This window comes from Anarhichas minor, unplaced genomic scaffold (assembly GCF_050575085.1).
Source record: "Anarhichas minor isolate MPS153535 unplaced genomic scaffold, ASM5057508v1 ptg000030l, whole genome shotgun sequence".
NCBI classification, from domain to species: Eukaryota; Metazoa; Chordata; class Actinopteri; order Perciformes; family Anarhichadidae; genus Anarhichas; species Anarhichas minor.
Window position 1 is genome coordinate 8,925,780 of NW_027466476.1, and position 20,710 is coordinate 8,946,489.

General features: G+C 42.4%; 1 protein-coding gene across 1 annotated transcript; it reads right to left on the minus strand.

Moving 5' to 3' along the window:
* Positions 1 to 64: 64 nt before the first annotated feature.
* fbxw8 (F-box and WD repeat domain containing 8) lies at positions 65 to 18,914 on the minus strand. Its single transcript, XM_076104474.1, has 11 exons — positions 18,297 to 18,914; positions 18,082 to 18,186; positions 17,321 to 17,485; positions 16,951 to 17,039; positions 13,571 to 13,728; positions 13,234 to 13,430; positions 12,125 to 12,343; positions 5,863 to 5,990; positions 1,792 to 1,965; positions 1,107 to 1,223; positions 65 to 563 (listed from the first exon to the last, which is right to left on the minus strand). Exons 1-11 carry the CDS (start codon positions 18,786 to 18,788, stop codon positions 398 to 400), a joined length of 2,010 nt encoding a protein of 669 aa, XP_075960589.1. The 5' UTR covers positions 18,789 to 18,914; the 3' UTR covers positions 65 to 397.
* Positions 18,915 to 20,710: the final 1,796 nt, after the last annotated feature.

Genomic DNA, 20,710 nt, shown 5'->3' on the forward strand with positions numbered 1-20,710 from the left:
GCATGTGTGCGATTTTTGTTTTTAGAGAAATTTATAAAAAAATGTACTCGGAAGAAACACAAGGTAAAAATACGACTTTTTATTGCTGTAATGTTTCACAGCAGCACTGATTCAAATCAAGAAAACTATGCTATAAAAAATTCATTAAAGCAATGGTTTATAGGACTGTGATCCTGTGTAACATCTGGGCACACTGTCCATTACAAATACAGTTACAGATAGTATACATTGAAATATACAATTCCTAAGAAGCTTGATAAAAGGAAAGTAATTAAATAAAAGGATCCCGCTTGGAGAATCAAACTGATTAACGGTAAACGTTTCTATTGTCCGTTCAGTCACTCACTGAGCTCAGTGTCAGTCTGTAACGCTGCGTGTCAGTCTGTAGAGCTGCGTGTCAGTGGGATGGGTGGCAGCCAGGCAGCTTGTCGTAAGGCACCGCCAGGCCGATGTTGTAGTTGTAGCCGGAGGACTCGATGTAGTCGGACCTGCAGATGGGCAGGATGTGATCCTGTGACAACGCGTCCTCAGAGAAGTCGTAATGGCAGATGACTCCCCTGTGTCTGAAGGATAAACACACGACAGAGATATCACTCATTTCACTTGAGTAGGCTATTGAGCAGAGGTGAGATCAGTCTAGTTTTAAACCACTGACACATCTGTGGAAGATCAAAATGCAGCTTTATCATTAGTGGTGGTGTCACTTTAAAGCCTGACTTTAATCAGTTCGTTGCATGCTGCTTTGTAGGCTTCAATAAAAAACTCCGACAGAGGAGCAGCAGGTAGTCGGGGAGATGTGGTCCCAATTTAATTTTGAGAAAGCAAACTAGCATGAAACAAGCTTCCAGCCATCTTAAACACCATCCCATTCGTAATAACAAAGTGCGCTGTAATTACTTTGACTGTGGCAATATATTGCCATTTAAAGGAATAGAGCCACATTTTGGGAGATACACTAATTTGCTTCTACAAAACCTAACGTACAGAAAAGCAGTCAATGCACTGCGTATTTCTGACTCTGTAAGCACGTGGGGAATGGGAGGTGGATGTCGAGAAGAGATCCAGGATTTAAAAAGAAGAAGAAGTGTGGGAGGGAGATCGGTGACCTGCGGTGAGCTGTGAGGTCATCGTCTGTGATGCAGGCCCCCCTTGGCGACTTGTCATCGGGGATGTTGGCCGTTACCAGGGTGCTGGTGTTGAAGCGGACGTGCCTTACAGGATGCCTGCAGCCAAGACAGAAAACACCTTCAGTACAAAATATATAAACCGTTTTTCACTTGTGCATGTTAGTGTTTTTCTACAAAGATGTCGAGAACTATATCTAAAAATGTCCAAATTCTGATTGTATTCCTCACATTTGACCCAAAATAAATGTTTCCTAACAGCTGCATACATTGACATTTCCCTTAATTTGGACCATGTGAATGTGGTACAAAATTGGTTTCAAAATAAAAGCATGTGATTTACATTTGTTAATACAAGCTATGAATAATTTGTCCGTGCTGCGATGAATTAAACAACATATCATTCTGTTTGGACAATTATCTTATTTGTGGCACTTAAAATAATTTGGAGATCAATAAGACACATCAATGCAGCCACTGGGTTAATGGGTTTTGTAAATGCCTTAATTAACTCTAACCTCGAAGGCACACACCACAACTGTGATTCATTAGAAACAAACAGAGAAGCTCGGTAACTTAAAGAAATGTGACTTCTTTGAAGACTGTGGATTGTATCAGTGCAGCTGAGAGTTTGGATCTCTGTGGCTCGGAAGAAAGACAATCCCACCTGTTGTGCATCTCCCACAGCTTCGCTCCCATCCTCATCTCCCACACACACACCAGTCCTTCGCCTCCGCCGCTAACAACCTTCCAGTCGTCCGCCTGCACCGAGGTGACGCCCAGGTGGTGGGCGTACAGGGACGCCACGGAGGAGCCGGCTCGCAGGTCAAACACCCTCACCCTGAATCACAGCAGAGATGAACACATTTATTTATTTATCATTACTTTATAAATGTAACACCACGTAGGAATATCTCTAATGCTGTAAGTGAGTCCTATGAAAGAATAAGAAGTGAAGTGAGTACAATAGCATCAGTCATTTACAGTGAAGCGTGATAATTTGGGATTTCACTTCCTGCTTACTGAGGCGTAGGACTCCAAGACTGCACAAGAGAGAGAGAGCACAGTTTGTCAAAGAGCGCATTCATTTACAGACAAAGGGACACTATTCCCACTTATGAAGGAACTTTCAAACATTCAGTCAAGAGACCAAAGACAAATAGATGCTGAAGCACACGTGCCAAAGCAAGCTCTTAGTTCCAGCCTCAACAACACAACACTAGAGAATAGTCAACAAAAAATGAATAAAGAAAACAAAAAGAGCCGTGAATAGAGGGTGTGTAAGACAACAGCAGGTACAGAATATGCAGTGTGGTGAAAAAGTCTCACATCCCTCCACAAAGTAAACACGAATAAACTCATTTGAGGATTTTGCTGATCACATTTTTTTTTTTTTAACTGTTAAATGTGGCCAAAAGCAGAAAACCTTCATGTTTTAAATGCAGCTTTGTAGACTTTTAATGATTTTGACCCGACTCTTAGCTTTATTTTAGTCATTTGTTTAACGATTGAATTATTTTCTTCTGTTATTTTGTATTTATTTTGTATTGAATGTCTTCACACGATTATGTATTTTAATAAATATCCTGATTTAGATAATGGCTTGTCAGTCCTTTCTACAAAGCACTTTATAAATTCTACTTTCAGAAAAGTGTTATGTGGTCTTCATGATAATATGACTACTATGATGATGATTATCATTGGTATGATCACTATTATTATTATAATAACATTATTTGTGTTAGTGTTTATTTGATAAAAAAGGAAACAGCAGGGATTATTGGCTGTCTGGGTTTCATGAGCATCACAAAAGCTCAGGGGACCTTCAGCTCCATCTGTCGTCATTGTGGCTTTATTGCAGCTGAAAGCATCCAGGACATGACTCCATCCAGGCTCAACCTTCTTCCAAGACTTCATTACCATAATGAAATTCACTTAAGGGACTCACACAGATTACATTTCCGCTTCCACAAGTTATTTTTTTCCCCCAAGAATCAGAGTTAAATGGCTAAATGGGCACCGCAGTCTTGTTGTCTGCAGTTACTTTTGCCTGTTTAGTGGCATTACGTGATGGAAGCACACATTTAAACAATGAGGACTGAGCATTACTGGCAGGCCGCAGGGAGCCATAAATCTAATGTTGGAGGAGGGCTCTGTCTTCAGTGAGCTGTCAGTGGCCAGACTCCTCTTCATTAATCAGGAGCAGCTCAGTGTTGGAAAAGGTTCGGATAACTCCGGTTAGTTTCCTGCAGACTGGACGAGACATTAATCACTATTCACTGAGGACTGTGTGCGACGCAAACCTGTGATTTGGTGATCCCAAGTGGTCTGGTTTGGTATTCTAGTCTTGTTTGCTTTCTGCTCTAAAGACTTTGCAGTTACAACCTGTGGGTTAAGACCAACCTATTCCAAGACCAGTACAAGATCCTTTCAAGAATGAGGCATGTGTAAACCAAACTCCACAACAGGTGAAACAAATTCGTTTTTCACAATTTGTTCTTCAAGGGTTTGCCAAGGGCCGACTAAGCTTGCTTGTACTTAGGCACAGTGGTACTTTGAGCTAAAGGCAATGTTAACATGAGTAGGTATAATGTTTACCATGCTCTTAGCGTAGCGAGTTAGCATGCTAATATTTGCTAATTATCACAAACAACAGCAGAGGCTGATGGGAATGTCATCCGTTTGTCACGTATTGATCAATTTAGAAGGGTGTTCTTAAGTTAGCACAACATTTCATGGGGATCCATCCAATAGTTGTGGAGACAATGGACCTCATACAAGAGATTTTTGGTATTCTAATCTTAACTTTCTCGTACTCTTTTTTGGTTCCACGTCAGATTCTGCAAATGCTTTCTAACTTCATGTAACTGTGGTAGTGACCAGCGTGAGCATGATGAATGCCACCTGTTCATACATGAGGGCGCAATCCTGAGAAGCAGCGGAATTAAGGAACCTGCTAAAGCCAAGGAATGGGGGGGAAATAATCACCTGACGGGCACACTGTCACTGAAATAAAGAAGAAATGGTTCAATATGAAAAACATTTCGCCCCAGCAAGGCGATGGATGACTGCAACGGAATCCAGTTAATTGTGTTATAGAAAATCCAAAATACGAGAAAATTGGTGGATGCGGCAAGTTCTCTTAAATCAATCCTACAAGCCACTTAAGATCGACCAAAGTCATTAGGACTATCTGTCGAGAAAACATGAATGTCTCGACAATAGTTTGTGCCAAATCATTTAGTATATGTTGCAGTTTTTCCACTGGATAAGGAATACTTTGATCACCAAAGAGAGTAGGACTCAGAGAACCAAGAAAGTCTGTACAAAATGATATCCATCGCATCACTTTTGAGGGATTACATTCTGGACCAAAGTGGCGGACCCTGCCATCCCTGGAACCATGTTGTTAGTGGGACTAAAAACAGAATAGATTTAAAAGAGACAACTTGAAGTCAAATCATAGGCTTCAAGAGGCTGGACTCAAGAAGTGCAGTCATGCATGGTGATAAGTGATAAGTGACCAATAGCCACAGGTATGACACTCACTACTTCTTCCCTTCCTCTAACTGCATCCAATTTTGCTCTTAGCCCACATCTTTCCCTGTGTGCACAGATGTGGCCTTCTTCCAAACAGCCCTGATCAAGACCCCTCATTTGCTTCCCGGATCCCACAAAAAAAAAAAAAACAGAGGGACAAAACTCATTTGGACAAAAAGAAGGGATGCATTAGGCTTTGGCCTTAAGCCACCCTGTCAGACGGCCAAGATCGCCGACCGTCTCCCCCATTTGTCTTCGACTGTGCGCTGCATCAGCTGGGGCCAAAGTGGAAGAGCCAAGCTAGTGTGTGTGTGAATCCAACACTACACACCAGAAAGCAAAGAACAAAAGTAAAGCGGAGAGGAATTGGATAAAGACTCTAACAATGCTCTGGCGAGAAAACAACTATTTCAATTCCTCAATAAAATAAACAACGTAGAGCATTTCCTTTTGGCACTTGACAAAAACATCTTTATACGCATTGTGTTTTTGTGCAGTTGCTAGGAGTCATAACTAGTAAGAAGACAGATCCTAAACAATATGATGTGGTCTGTCTTTCGCTGGAAGCCAACTACTTTACAGCCAGATGGATTTGGTTCTGAATAGAAACAGCAGGGGCAGCTTTGGACGAGGACGCGCCAGGGATTTTTCTTTTCCTGCCAGCTCATGCACCGCAGCGCCCGCTAACAAGTGCAGAATAGATGAATGGCTCTTTTATGTGTCTTTCCTCATCTGGCGAGCCAGGTTAGCGAGGAGGCAAGTGTGTGTGTGTGTGTGTACATGCATGGATGTGTGTGTTGTCGCCGGATGGGATCAAGAAGGCCAGATTTTGTTTTTTGTCGTATAGTATCCCAGGTAATGGAGGAGACAGACGGCTCTATTCAACACAGAGAACAAAACGTCTCACATCTAGGTATGTCAACACCCACGACGCTTTGTTCGTCAAGGCGGCAGAGAGACCGAGAAGCGTGACTAATGCACAAATTGAAAAGAGCCATGTCTTCTCACACACACCTGTTCTCCACTGTGCAAGGACTGAAGCCTCAGCCCACTGTGAGGAAACTACTTAACAGACACTCCGTTCATCTTAAGTTCTTGGCTCAGTTTCATCCATTTGTGATGTTTGAGTGTCAGCATTGAGAGACTCTCCATCTGTCTGACAATGCATGTGTTTGTTTTTTTTATCTCAGTGTCCTACCTCCTGTCCTTGTTTCCGCACACCAGCAGGTGAGGAGGGCCGTCTCTCAGGTTGATGCAAGTGAAGTCTCCCAGCGAGTCGCCGACGCATGCCACAGGTTTGCCCGTCTCCAGGCTGTAGACGTGGATCTGAACAAGCAAGAACACACAAAAACATCAACCATTTTAAATCTGAAATTCAGTCAACCTCCAAATGCACAACCACCAAATGTCTGAGCGAGTACAACATAAGGAGTATGAGTTTAGAGAGTTGGCTCTGAGCTTTTGGAGGGTGTTTACATCAATATCTGGTGAACCGTGTCGGACTTTATGGCCCCTATTTACACAGAGTCAGCACTATTAGACAATGCAGCAGGACAAAAAGCCCTAAACTGAAGTTGAACAAAGAAGTAAGCATGGCTGCATCATCATCGCCATAGAATATAGTGGTGATGTCTATGGGCTGTAAGACTTCATGCAGACAGACATGGAAAAGGATTTGCACAACCAAATATTAAAAATGATGATTTCATTTGATTACTTCATGACTTTTTGCCCCCAAAATTGTGTGAAAAAGGGGCTACAATTCTTACACCGCTCACATTAAAGTCTGCTCTTTTACCCTCATAGTCACCGTTTCATTACAATTCATAATTTAGGATCTGAGATCTTATTAGCAAAGAGATTTGTTTATATTAGATTCAACAAAAACAATGTTCTTCTTTAACTCACTCAAATAAAAGTTATTTCCTTTCATTAAAACATGAAGCTAATTTAAGTTCACTGTTGGTGATTTTAAAATTGCTCCGCTAATTCTCTGCAAATTGCACAATTTAAAACTACACACTGAAATATGATTGACAATATTGGATTTCGTATATATCATAAAAAAGACAAACACGGCTAACCAAAGTGAAGCTTTGCCAGTTAATTAAAAGCAAAGCAGCACAGAAGTCTTAAATAAATCAACCTATGGGCATTCTTCAACTACTGACAGAGATGTCCTCCATTGCCTCTGGCTCAATGGCTGCAGCAAACTTTCTTCATACAAACTACAATGATGTCATCTGGAGCTGGCCTAATTGGTCAATTAGTGGCTGGTGTTTTCTCATCCAAATGAGACGGAACAAACAGGATAACCGCCAGGCAAAAATGTCTTTGAATAATTAAAACGATTAAGAAATTAAACCAAGGAGGGAGGGGGGGGGGAGAGAGAGAGAGAGAGAGAGAGAGAGAGAGAGGTAGACAGGAAGAGAGCGAGATGGAGAGACAGCGACGAAGACAAAGGAGTTTGACTGAAGGTAAAAAAAAAGAAAGAAGAGGCATGATGTAAGCCTCGAGGAGGTGCCAGCAGTTTGTGTGTGTCCCTTATTTGAGCCAAGCAGAGCTTTAATTGTGCACCACCCCGGGGCAAAGCCCAAATCACACCGGACTTTGAAATGACAGCTTGATAGGATTTGGACAGCGGAGGAGAGGGGAGGGAGGGGGAGGGAGCAGAAATCAAGTTCAGCCTGCTGTTCTCGATGAATCTTTACAGCTTCTGGACGATATCGTTTATTAAATATCGGTCCACCTCGCTCACTGAAATGAAGAAATGTCGCAGAGGGAGGCAAACGGGCCGCTTTGTGATTATAAAGGGGGCTGTTTAGAGGAGTATTAATCATGAGCAGGACTGCAGAGGAGCTGTTAGCTTAATGCACTTGCTGGAGCACCAGTGAGGCTGGCAGACAAAGACAACTCTAATGGCGGCTTGTAACTGGACGTTAATGTAATTACTCCCTTTGCTTTCAAAAAGATTAAAACATTCGGCAATCGGCGCTTCACTTTTGAGAAAAACCTTTCAAGTGGAATATCAAACGGCAGGAATAGAAAGCCATGTGCCACGGAGGGCTCAGATTTCACCAATGCTCCATCAAGTAGTGGGAGAAACAAACAAGTGAAACACCCAGCTGAGGTGGAAGGTTGGACTGAAATCTGCAGCCTCCCTGTCACACACACACACACCCACGTCTGAAACAAATATGGATTTAGAGCTACATTGGGTTTAGACACCATGTGGACAAACAGAGATTAGCACATTGGACCAGATCATGGCAGGTTTTTGGGAGCGCATCACCCAACAAGGCAGAGCAGCATCTCAAACTGTCTTAAAGTACACAACAGTTGTATTATTTTGTGTATTTCCAAAGTTGTAGAGAAGTTTGTGTACAGCTGTGTTTGATTTCTCCCCGGACAAAACAAGGAGCTAGAGGGAAAGGTTATGAAGCTGCTGACGTCTGGCCCAAAACTAATTCAACAAATGCAAAATGGATAAATAAAGAAAGTAAACGCCTTAGTGTCATCCACAAGACAACTGAAAGCACATACTGGAATTGTAACATCCTGAAACAGCACCGTCCACGTGTCAGAGACTCATATAGACACTTTCTTTAGGCGGAGACAAGGCATCTTTAGGGGGAAATATCCGTCCGACAGTATTAGCCACATAGAAGTCGTGAACATCATCTGAAAGCTGGGAAGCTTGTTTTAATTTGAGCTGCAGCTCAGCACTGTTTATTACACAGAACAGCTGATGTTAATCTTTGCATCCAATTGTTTTTTCGTCACTCCCGAATATCTGCAGTTCTGATCTTTGTGCATGTCTGTGGGGAGCGACGAGGTCTGAACTTTCTAAGTATTTTTTTACTCAAACTAGAAAGGTGCGCTCAGTAGAGAGGTTACACTGCTGAGTAAAACCCATCAGTGGAATAATGATGTGATCCCTGACAATATGTCCACCCATCCTGCATACTCAACTGCTGCATTGTTCACGTGAAACTCCTACACCTAACCTCGATATTACCATCGTCACCCCCCAACCTCTGCTGTGCTTTTTCTAGGAAGCAAGCTGTTGAGGGCTTTACTGAGTAAATGATCCTGATGGTCTGATGTCTTGCTCCTGATTTGGGACAATACCTCTCCATCCTCCGTATCTCTACGCATACTATCTATGAGCCCCATCTACATCCAACCGTTGCATCCAACCGGCCTTGTGAACTTCAGGCGATGGGAGGATGACAGGTTTTCTGACAGCACTTGTGCCGTGTGGTGCATCCACTGCAGCGGATGGATAGCTTGCCAGCGGAGATGCCAGCTTGAGTTGACAGCCCAGCCACGGGCTGGGTGGATGCCTGGGTGCCCCCCCCCCGGTCCACTGGCAAGAAGGTGGTGAGTAGTAATGAGGATCTGGAGACTGGCTCCGACCACACACACACACACACACACACACACACAAACACAAACCTACTGACAAACGCCAACAAAGATGGGGGGCTAGAATACAAAGCCACAAACTAAACGATAACACAAGCCAAAATATGATAAAGAATCTTCTGAATCAACGACACAAAGCAGCATTTGTACTTCAAGCTGGCAGATTTTTGACAAAAACAAACTGCAACAAACTCCGTGACCACCGCTGAGCCCGAATCAAGTAAAACAACAACATGACAGTATGGTTGAGTTCATGTAAGTCACAAAGCTGTAAATGAAAATGTTCCACTCTGCTGTGAGACACAGAGGTGTGAGATGACTTTCGAGGAAGTCATATTGACAGATTTTAATGAAGCATATGTTTTCTTACGAAAGGCCACATAACTGACGGTTTGCAGCCAATTCATGCTTCGTCTTCTCCGCGGTGTGAATATTGCTGTTAGGAAGCGTGATGAGAGTGACAAACAGGTTAATTACATTTGTGATATATTTTAATTAGTAAGAGGAGTTTGCTAGTCATGGATTGGCATAAATTAGATGGAAGTTTGGGCTAAGATCACAGAGGAAACAATAAAGTTTGAAAGACTTTCTGCGCTTCTGTACCGCAGATGAAATGAATCAAATCTAAAATGCAAAGTGTGCAAGGAAAGGAACTGCTGCGTTTTATCCTTAACTTGGGAAAATTCAAAGCTGGAGATAAAAATGATGATTTCAGTTCGATGGGAGTCTGAGATTGGTCCAAATTTATTTGCACATGAAAATGAACGTAAAATGTTTTATTGGGTTTTATTGGGCGACATCAACAACGATTTAAGATGAGGTTTCAAAATGAGGAAAAACTGCCACTAAACTCTTAACTCATAAGAGAAAAGAAATTGGGAAATTTGGAATACAGATTCAGGGACCCCATTATTGATCCATCTGATAATTATTTTTTACAATAATTGAGGCATTTTGTCAATAAAATGTCAGTAAAAAGTTCAACCATCGATCCAAAACCCAAAGATATTCTGTTTAAAATGATATAAAAGAAAAACAGCCACTTCTTACAGAATGCTTTGAATTTCCACTTTAATTAATCGATTATCAAAATAGTTGCCAGTTGTTGTCTTTTGCCATTTTAATCGATTAATCCACAAATCATTTCAGCTCTAAATTAAATCTAATAATCTAATACAGGCGGTACAATAACATCGTTTAAGGAAATACTAACGAAATGTATTTTTCTCTTCTCACTGCGTACCTGAACCTCAAAACCATCTCGCCTACGAGTGTCTTTCTAGTTACATTAAATGGATAACGATAAAATAAATAGCAGATTTCTGCCTCTGCATCGCCCAGCGTGACTTTGTTTTGTCATGATAAGATGAGGCTGACATCTCCCTCACTGCTACTCTCTGCTTGGTCCACTATGTGGTGCTTTAGCGCCGCCTATCACTGCATCATCTTCTAACAGGGGTGATGTCAGTGGAGAAGCTTTGCCAAAAACCCGTCTACAACAAACAGATTGCTTTGCACACACACACACACACGCAGAGAGTGCTCGGCCGGTCCTTGCTGTTCTAAAGCTTCGGCAACTGACATCTGCCTTTTTTTTTAATGCAAAAACATCATCTTGGGATGCAGCAGCTTTCTTTATCCTTTGTTTGATCCGTTATGACAACAAATATCTTGACGAAGCGAGCTTTAAAAGCATGGCGGCTCCTGCAGAGCTGCCTCCTGATCCCGACAGAATGGTTTCGTCTCATGGCTCTTTGAGCTATCTGTGTAAAGGCTCAAGAGTCAATTAGGAGCGCGGGGTCCTTAGTAACACAGTATTATTAGAAGCAAACAGATGCAGCTTGGGGAACAAAAGTTGATCAAAGTGGCCTTAAAGGCTGTTGTGATTAGGAGCAGGGACCAATGAGAGCATGTCGCTATTTACGCACGCTATGTCTACTATAAAGCAATCCCCCACAGGTACATGGCATTCATGTCTGAGGGGACACAGCGATCACGCTGTCAAGAGACCAAGTTTACACCGAGAGGACCATCTTTGTTTCCATTGCATCTAAAATGTAAACCAGACTTAATGTCACTAAAATAAGTGTGCTACTTTCTCAAAAAGGAGTTTAAATCACGAGGGCAGAAAAGATTTATCTATAAGCCAGTGATTAAACTCATGATGGCCTGATGCCAAAAACATCTGCCCTCACTGCTCTGCTCTGCATGAATAGTATTTTTTTTAAAGAAAGCACGCATCATTCCATTTGAGCAAAACAAACTATTTACCATTTTTTTTTCATTAAGCACCTGTTGAGAGCACAAGTGACCTTGTTAACTCTTTTGGAAACCTTTCATGCCAATTAGCAAGGTCTGGGTAGAATTCATTTTTTCATAATACATCTAACATCCAGCTGCACGGTTCCATTCACTCAAGGTTGGGTTTAGGGTTATTTGTCTTCCCGGGACTTTTCAATTGCAGAAAGCATAAAAGAGGCCTTGATACATTTCCATCAATGCCATTAACACACAAACACCAGAGTGCTGTGTTCACAATGGACGCGGTAATCATCACAGTATAAAGTAGCTCACTTTGGTTTGAACTAGTCCCGCCTTCCAAGGCATTCATTTGTGATCGAGGAGCTGCTTCACTTCACATATTGGTGGATTTGTGAAGCCAGAACTCCACCATGTTTCGACCAAAATGTCAAAATTGAGAGTTTATGAACCTTGAGGTGCAGATGGGGTCATTAACGCAGACTTATAACTCGTCTTTTAAGTCAAGCTTTTTCTGTTTATGTTGGTATTTACTTGTATTTATGTACTTCTGGCTTCAAAATCAAATGTATTAGTAGTGGTAGTATTTTTAGGACTAATACTGAGATCAATTTAGACCCTTCTTCTATGCGAGTATGCAACATATCTTTCCGGTTAAAATGTTGTACCACAATCTGTTAATGTAATTGGAATATATCCTTAACTCTGACTCACTGCACCAACTAACAAACTGTCAATGTTCAACAAGAATCGTGCAGAGTGACTGAGCCCACCTTGTTTCCCCCGTCGTGCATGGCCCAGCCCGTGCGCTTCACTCCGAATGCAACATGCGAGTCGGCGGCATCCAGACAGGTAACAGGGTGACCGTAGACCGAGTGGAGCGTCCGTGGCTCCTCCTCCCGGGGGTCCAACAGGTGCACGGCATCTCCAGCTGCCAGAGCCGCCAGCGGGCACTGCTGCCCTCTGCCTGGCACCAGAACCAGGCTCTCTACCTGCCATGCAGACGGAGATGGAGGCGCACTTTACACATACAGCAGAAAGAAGTGCAGGGTTTCACTCTCTTATGCAGTTGTGGCTTCGCCTGATGTCCAAATGAATTATGTCCGAAACTTAGTTCAAAAGGATTTTTTTTGTATTTTTATGAAATAGCTTAATTTTATTCCTCAAAGAATTTCTATTAAAATGTCTTCAGTTTCTCATGAAGTCATATATTCTACCAGTTACACAACAATTTGGAATTGAAGATGGTTTTCATAATCAAATAATTGCATAGTTTATAAAAAGAAAAAAAGAAAGTTTATTTATTTTCCATTTATTTATTTAACAAAACTCCTTTATTCTCCACAACCCAAGGTGATATCTTTAAATGTTTTGTTCAGTTCAAAAGCCAAAGACATTCAATCTACAATCCTATCTGAGAAAAGCAGAAAGTTCTCATATTTGAGAAGCTGGAACCCACGAAATGTTCTGCATTTTGCTAAATAAACAAATTCATCCACTACTTAATTGACTCATCATTTCAGCACTTGGACAATTTCTTGCCAGAAACTGAAATGCGGTGTTTCAGGGTAACTTCGGTAACATTTTCGACCTGGAGCCTATTTCCCCATGTTTTTTGTTTTTGTGTCTACGTCTGCTCTCCTTCAATACCGGACCAATTAAAAAAAAGTGCTGTCCTCGTCAGCCACTTAGAAACAAAAACATGGAAAATACGGGGTTGAAAAGGTTGAAAAATATCGAAATCACCCTCTAAATGCTTCCGCCCATACTTCACATGAAAAAGGAGGAAACAAGGGGGAAATGTGTGAGGCACAGCCTGTTAATTAACACATTAACACATGGAGCCTTTCATACATGTGAGGAGTCAAACTGCCTCTCTTACAGTCTTGGGTAGCTGAGCCTGGCAGAGCGTTCTCCAGTAGCCGCGATCGTCGGCGCCGACCAGCCGAACGTCAGGCCCACCGGCGGAGCCCAGAATGGGACTGTCGGGGCTCAGGGCCAGGGCCTGGATCCCCCCGGGGCTCTGGTAGTGATGGACGGGCTCTCCACCGGTCTCTGTGCTCCACAGGTCCACACAGCCTGTACCCAAAGACGGTGAAACACAATCCCTAAGTACCTTAAATAACTGCACTGAGGCAACAAGCTTTCTCAGTCTGATCATTTAAAACTTATTCTGAAGATATAATAAATATATCTCTGATGTGACGTCACACACACACCGTCTTCATAAGCAGCTGCAGCCACTGCTCTGTTGACCTGGACGTGGCTAACAGGAGGCCTGGGGTTAGAGTTCGCCGACAGACTGTTAATCCTCAGGTAAGAGGCCGTCGAGTCCCAGTGCAGCGTGTCCCACAGCCTCACATCACCTGACGTGTACCTGCAGACACAAACAAGCACATCAGGTCACGCTGAGCGAACATCATTCAAATATTTAGCTCTGCACAAAAAGGCTGGTGAACAGAGCAGAAGAATGAATGCCCATTTCTCCATCACGGGCTGACAAGTTTGTCTCCGTGAGAATACCTGACGTCACCCTCTCACCACTGAATCATTTCCCCTCTCACGCCTTCCTCCTTTACTCACTCGGACTTGTTGTTAGTTTGTTTTCTAAAGTCTTTGTTACATGATCTTTCCAGGATTACAGGGGTGTTGTTTGGGCGGAACGAGGCAGAACATTTCGACCCTTATTAGGGTTGTTTATGGGGGACGCTCTGCAGCAGGAGGTGAAGCGGTGCATTCACTGGAATTAAGTCTGTAGCTTTTTATATGCAGTCATAAAACTTTAAATGTATGACCCTCTTCATTCCCTTACAAAAGGATTTGAAGCAAAAATTTGACTATTTATATTTTAATATTAATCAGTGCTGCTTAATTGCTCGATAGTTTGCTTTTTAAAATGTTAAGAGAAAAGTTGAAAAAGCCCATCATAATTTCCTAAAACATTGTGGATAAAGACGCAGCGACCATGAAAAAGCGTCGCCCCAGCGTGCTAATTTATTCGGTTCACTGTCGTGAAGAGTCGAGTCATATTCTCATATTTATTTGCATGATAAATCCCGACAACAACTGACTGATTGTTGACAAATCATTTTCTGTTAATCCATAAACTGATTAATTAATTGTTTCAGCAATAGTTGAGACGGTCAAAAAACAACCGGTTGGTGCTTAAGAGCTGAAACTATCAATTAACCGAGTAGTTGATTGATGATAATCAGAACTGACTGTTTGATTCATATTTCACTTATAAATTACAACTTTTATTGTTCCGGTTTGTTCCGAGGATTTGTTGCTTTTCTCTGTTAGACATCACAGTAAAGTGATTTTGTTTTGTTTTGCACTGTTGGTCGGGCAAATAAAGACATTTGAAGAAGTCCTTTTTTTTTTTTGGTATTTTCTGAAATTTTCTGAATTTAGAAAATAATCAGCCGATAAATCGATGATGAAAATGATGGTTCGTAGCAGCACTAAACTTCAGAAACATTCTCTATTTATATTTGTACGAGCAGTTTGTGTGCCTGAAGCTAAACCAACAGGATTCTCATTAATCCAACCAGTGGCTCACAGTACGCAGTGTGGAGGTCAACAGAAGTCTACTCACTGATTGTTAAGTTTGCATCATTTATACAAATGTCTCATAACTTGTGCTAATGATTTACAAATGTTGAATACTACAAGTAAAGTCACACAACCCCTTATCCTACTTTTCCCCCTCACACTCCCATCCTCAAGTATCAGCCCCCCCCTTCCCTTCGTTCTTCAAGTCAATGAGTTCTCACTGTGGGGGACGACAAACTGCCAGCGTTACCACCTCCACAGATACCATCATGTCTGAGCAAGTATCCGCCTCGCAGCCAGAGTGTGTGACACAGTGACAGCAAGTGTGACAGAGGGCGTACGTGTGTGTGTGTGTGTGTGTGTGTGTGTGTGTGGCTGGCACCGCGAGGTTTGGCAGGAAGTAAACAATAGGAATACACACTTTGACTTAATTGGTACATCACAACGCCGACTAGCAACAGGATGATGATGCTGAATCTCATCCAAGAAGCACTTCGTCAAAACTTTTAATGCGGCGGAAACTTTAGTGCACGGAAGGATTACTGCGTCCTTTGTGCAGGAGCCTCCCCGGATTCGGCCTCCGTGTCGCCGTGTGACTCCAGGAGTTGCTGGGTTAACGAGACATATTGCCTTTTAAGTGCCAAATCTCATCCCGCCAGTTTTCCCCAATACGATTTTGCGGATGCAATTGAATCACTCGTGATTACTCTTAACTGCTATGGATTTGTTTCTAGTTAAACTAATTTAGGTACTTTCACTTCGATAAATGATCCTTTAGGTACCAATAATGGGAAAAGTATTGATGTTGTGAATTTGTTAATAGCCGAGGTACAAGAAGAAGGCCTTACGGGAACGTCCACATTTTTTGCAAAGAGCTTAACTTCATGGGACTGTTTTGGTAGAGTGTGTCCTACATCTGCGAACCCGCAGAGATGCAAACAAAAGCGTGTTCTCCGATGGGACCCGGCAGGACTGAGGGGAATCTAATCACACCGCTCCCTGGAGACGCTGCACATCTCCGTGCGGGCAGTCCATCACGCTCCTCTGGGCCGCACAATCTGTCACTGTCCCAGCACAGTGATTTCAGGGCACGTTTGCTTTACACTAACCAACTACTGCCATTAGTAGAGCCAGTAGTAAGACTATATAAATATGTGACAACACGCATCAATGATCTGAAAACTGGATCAATTAAATGCAATCAATAATAACTTCCAGCGGGTCATTTTTGGGGGATGTGGTGGAAGGTTGAACTGTCATTTTATGGTTTCTTCTGTGGATTTAAAATGTTGAAGACTGTTATTAGATCAGTTCATTCCTTACCCGACATTCTTCTTTTTACTTGATGTGTATGAAGATCTGCTTGCAGGCATTAATTGTTATTGTTCTCATTCACAAGATTATTTATTTTAGACTATTTGCAAAAAACCCTTCATCAAAAAGTCAGTTTAAAAGGTTGAAACTTGCAAACAGAGTTTTTGCATATTTTTCCATCTTTGTTTAAAAACGCTGTAATGCATCATAACAAGCCATGATCTCACCGACGCATTACACTCCTAAGCCAATAGGGAACGCTCTAAGCTCCTAACTGCCGACAGCAGGAGGCTGCTTACAGTGAGTTCTGAAAAGGAACAAACATGTTTCCGTAAGTAAACCAAATCAAAGATCTTGTTTGCCAAATTTTGTGACTTTGTCTCTTGATTTTGTGTTGATGTGGTCTGACTTTCTTCAGGTAAAGCCATGTGTTGCTGCTCACATCAACTACCCAGTTCTTCCTTTTATATTTCAACAATGTCACTTTTACTACTGTTAGAAAATGTAAAATGCATCACTGCCAAGAACGACCTACCTAACGTAAAACGTTCAATCGGCGCCTCGTGTCTAAATGTGACATATTCTTAATCAAACACCATGAAAAAGAAGATTTATACTGACAATGATATGAGAAGATAAAGAGTGACAGAGAAAGCGGATGGATTCAGGATATACGAGCTGTCAAAGTTACAGCTGATGTTCGCGAATATCGGGAGTCCTTCAAACTCACCCAGCCAGGACAAAGTTGTCACAGCAGCTGACGTCACAGAGCACCTTCCCCAGCTCGAACTGCAGCTGGCTGATGGATCCCACTCGGTTCTGGACAGAAAACACGGTTACATCCACAGTACAAATACTGACATTTAAAGCCCTGTCTCTAAAAAAAGATCTCTTTTTTCTTATAGAAAAAAGAGATCTTTGCCATCATTGCCATGATGTTACAATCCAATTTTGAATGGTGTATATTGTATTATATTCTAAATTCTAATCACAGTTAAAACTGGAGACATACAGTCCACGGTCTACTGGGGATGTACGGTAAATTGTGCACTGATTTCACCAGACAGACTCCAGTGGAGGAGCAGGTGACTCTGCTTCACCTTCCAGTTGGAGCGCACAGCTCTGGCCGAGTTCCTGCAGTCTCGCAGCGTGCTCTTCCAGCAGGGGGAGTCAGACACGCTGGCATCCTGATGGTAGCCCTCCGCCGTGCACATCCTGAACCACAGAACGCCGTCCTCTGCAAGGACTCTCCACGGCCTGCTCACCTGGGGGGAGATCGGGACGGTGAAACGGGGGGATTGAGTCAGCATGAAGTACGAGCTTGCATCACTTCATTAACGAGCCCGGCTGACTGCCGAGTGGACTCAGGTCAGCCACACAACGTGTAATTCATTAATCTATACCAGTTAAAGTCACATAAGGGAGTAATGCTGCCCTCAGTGATTCTGCATGTTGGGGGAAGTGTAACTGTGATTTAAGGACTTCACATCGAAAAACTGAGATCAGCGAGCTGCATGACAATGTGAAAGGTGGACAGATTATAGTCTACGATTTATGACACAGGACCTCGTGATATTCTGTGTAGGTAAACCTCTTTTATGTGTAAAATGGGAAGAAATTGAAGAATTGTAATGAAAAAAAGAGTGATAGCACATTATAGAAAGCTACTATTGCTGCAATGCTATCATGCATCTCTAACCATAAGGACAAATAAGACATGGTCCCCTCCAAATTAACAAAACGGACTATATGTTGGGGTGTGGCTCCTGTTATTTCACACAGAATAAGGAGAATAAAGCTCAGTCTTGTCTGTTGTTTGTAATGCAAAGGTCTTGCCAAAGGTTTAACCACAGCAGCTTACCTGTGCACATCGGCCCAGCTCGGTACAGTTGAGGTTTTGGAATATCTTCAGGGCTAACTCGTACGGCAACTCAATGTCAAAGAAGGGAATGTCATTGACTTCATTCTGCAAAATAAACAATTAAAACAGACGTTATCTGTCTGTATTTATTTGGTCAACTACCATCATCATCATCATCATCATCATCCTCCTCCTCCTCCTCCTCCTCCTCATACCAGATCTTGAATGAGTTGATCCAACAGCTCCTCGTCTTTCTTCATCTTTCTCTTCTGCTGCTGCTGCTGCTGCTGTTGTAGGGATGCCCTGCACACGTTGGTCATGTTCTGATACTGCCTCTTTCTCCTGGTTCTCTCCTCCTGAATCCGGTCCAGCAGTGGACCGGTCCTCCCATCCAGTAAACTACGTGCAATGGACACATATTCAGGCTCATCCTCTGGCTCTGCTGCAGCTTCCCCCCCTCTTCCTCCACCACCTTCAACACACGCTCCATCCTCGGTGCTGCCACCCTCTTCTTGTTTTGAAGGACTACGGGCCTCGTTGAGATTTTCCAAGTTTTCAAAATACTTATTTTTCAAATCTCTCTGGCCCGACTGACTAGGAACATCCAACGAAGGGGTAGGAGCACAAACAAGTGGTTGCTCGTCTTTACTACTCGTTAATTCTTCTTTCCAACACTCCCTGAACGCAGCAAGCTCGTCTTCGGCCATGTTTCTCAATCATTCTTGACAAAATATAACTTTAAAGTGTTATGAAGCGGTGTAGTAGGCATTTGTTAGCTATACAGACCAGGAAAGGGACGGGTAGCTCGGTTCCGAAGCATAAACAAGCACATGTCCTTCACTATTAACAGTCCGAAGAGGAACAACGCACTGCTGTACATTAGTTCCGCTTGTTTTTAATTCCGCAGTTTTATTATACAGGCGGCAATTCTTCAGTGTGATATGTGTTTTTACTGACAATTGTTCTGATTATAAATGCAATAATTTCACATCTAATGCCACTGGGGTGGTCATAAATAATACAAACTGCATATTTTACAGTTAAATTATAACAAAAGGGAACACAATGTCCCAGAACACCCTACAACAAAAGACTCCTCAGATCAAACCAGACAGGGGAGATTCAAGAGTTAACCATTGCATCTCTCTTTTGGGAAAGGATGATGTAAACCCCACACCATGTGACACTGTAATGAATAATACAGTAGAGAGAGGGGGGGGGAGAGAAAGGAGGGGAACGCAAACACAGTTAAGGTTTGATGAGAGAAGAGAAGGGGTGTCATATATCCTCAAGACTTCAAGAGAAAAGACTGGTTGTGCTCTCAGAGAAAGATGTGCTGGCTACCGATTGACCAGCCATTGCTCCTGCCCGGTGACTCCACCTGCAGTGGCTACCGACCCTCTCCGTGCTCGGTGGCTCAGTTGCTCGCGTCTCGCCTGCGGAGGATCGGGGACCAGCTGGAGAAAAGCTGGACGGCCGGGGAGACGGAGAGCGGCTTCGGCTGCGGGGTCAGAGGGACGGTGGTGGTGGTGACCGGGCGAGGCCACCTCAAGAGCTTCCTGAGCACTGCAATACACTTGACCGTGCTCGTGCTGGTCGTCGCGAGGCGACACCTGTAGGGCACCACTACGACACCAGCAACAGGTGCGTAAACAGAGTCGCGTCACCTGCGTGTTTGATTTGAGTAAAGTACGATCACAAACCTCGAGCTTACATTGTTACAGTTGTTGGAATGGTAAACCTGTTGTAAGGTCCATTGTGTAAATATAATTTAAAAAACATAACTATGACCTCATGGAAAAAACAGCTTTGGTATGAATACGAATCTGTTTTATTTTCTGTAAAAAGGTGAATGTATGTCGAAATATATACGCAAAAAGAGTTGTGTTAAAAATATCTTTGTCTGCTTAATCCAAAGTAAATTGCAGACTACAGGTGTGCTGCTTTAGACAGAAGTTTTCTCTTCGTTTGTAGGTTGAGAAAACGTCTACTTCTTTAAGTATATTGGTCTTTCAGATTATTGGATACAATGAACAAAAATGTATTTATTTATGATTTAGTTTCGCAATGTTTCCACGGTAAACTTCATAGTTATCAGGGGGAAAAGACAAACAACATAAAACTTAATCTAGCATAACATGAAACACAACTTCTACAATTCATTTAGTAATTTACCAATGTTTTGACAACAAAACATGTACTTTTGATTGTTTACATTTTACAATAATCACGCATACGTAATTCAATTGTATGTTAAATGTAACGCCAAACAAAAAATGTGCAGGCTTATTTTGCACACAACGCGCAGGCAAACTAATTCTGAATGGCTTTAATTCGCATTTAAATAATTCGTTTGAAGGGGAATAGTAAATGTTTTGAATTGGCAAGTGGATTTGTTTTGTCTTTAATATGCTGTATGCCTTAAAGCGTCCTAATTTTGTATCTACTTTTGACAAATTGGCCAGGTTTCTGTTGGTAAAAGGTATCGCATCTTCCTGTTTTTAAAGATGGAAATAAAGACTTAGCGAGGTCGATTCTACAACGACTGTCTTACCTTTAAAAACGTGTATTCTATGTGTGTTTATGCTAATTAAGTTGATATGATATATGTTCCATAGATGGTGCCTTT

What these genes read in the sequence shown, in the direction of transcription:
- fbxw8 (XM_076104474.1), bottom strand. Translation starts at nt 18,788, where the DNA reads ATGGCCGAAGACGAGCTTGCTGCGTTCAGGGAGTGTTGGAAAGAAGAA. An exon ending in ATCAACTCATTCAAGATCTG is followed by an intron (nt 18,187 to 18,296) that starts GTATGAGGAGGA and finishes TTTATTTTGCAG; the next exon opens with AATGAAGTCAATGACATTCC. An exon ending in TGCGGAAACAAGGACAGGAG is followed by an intron (nt 1,966 to 5,862) that starts GTAGGACACTGA and finishes GCTGTGATTCAG; the next exon opens with GGTGAGGGTGTTTGACCTGC.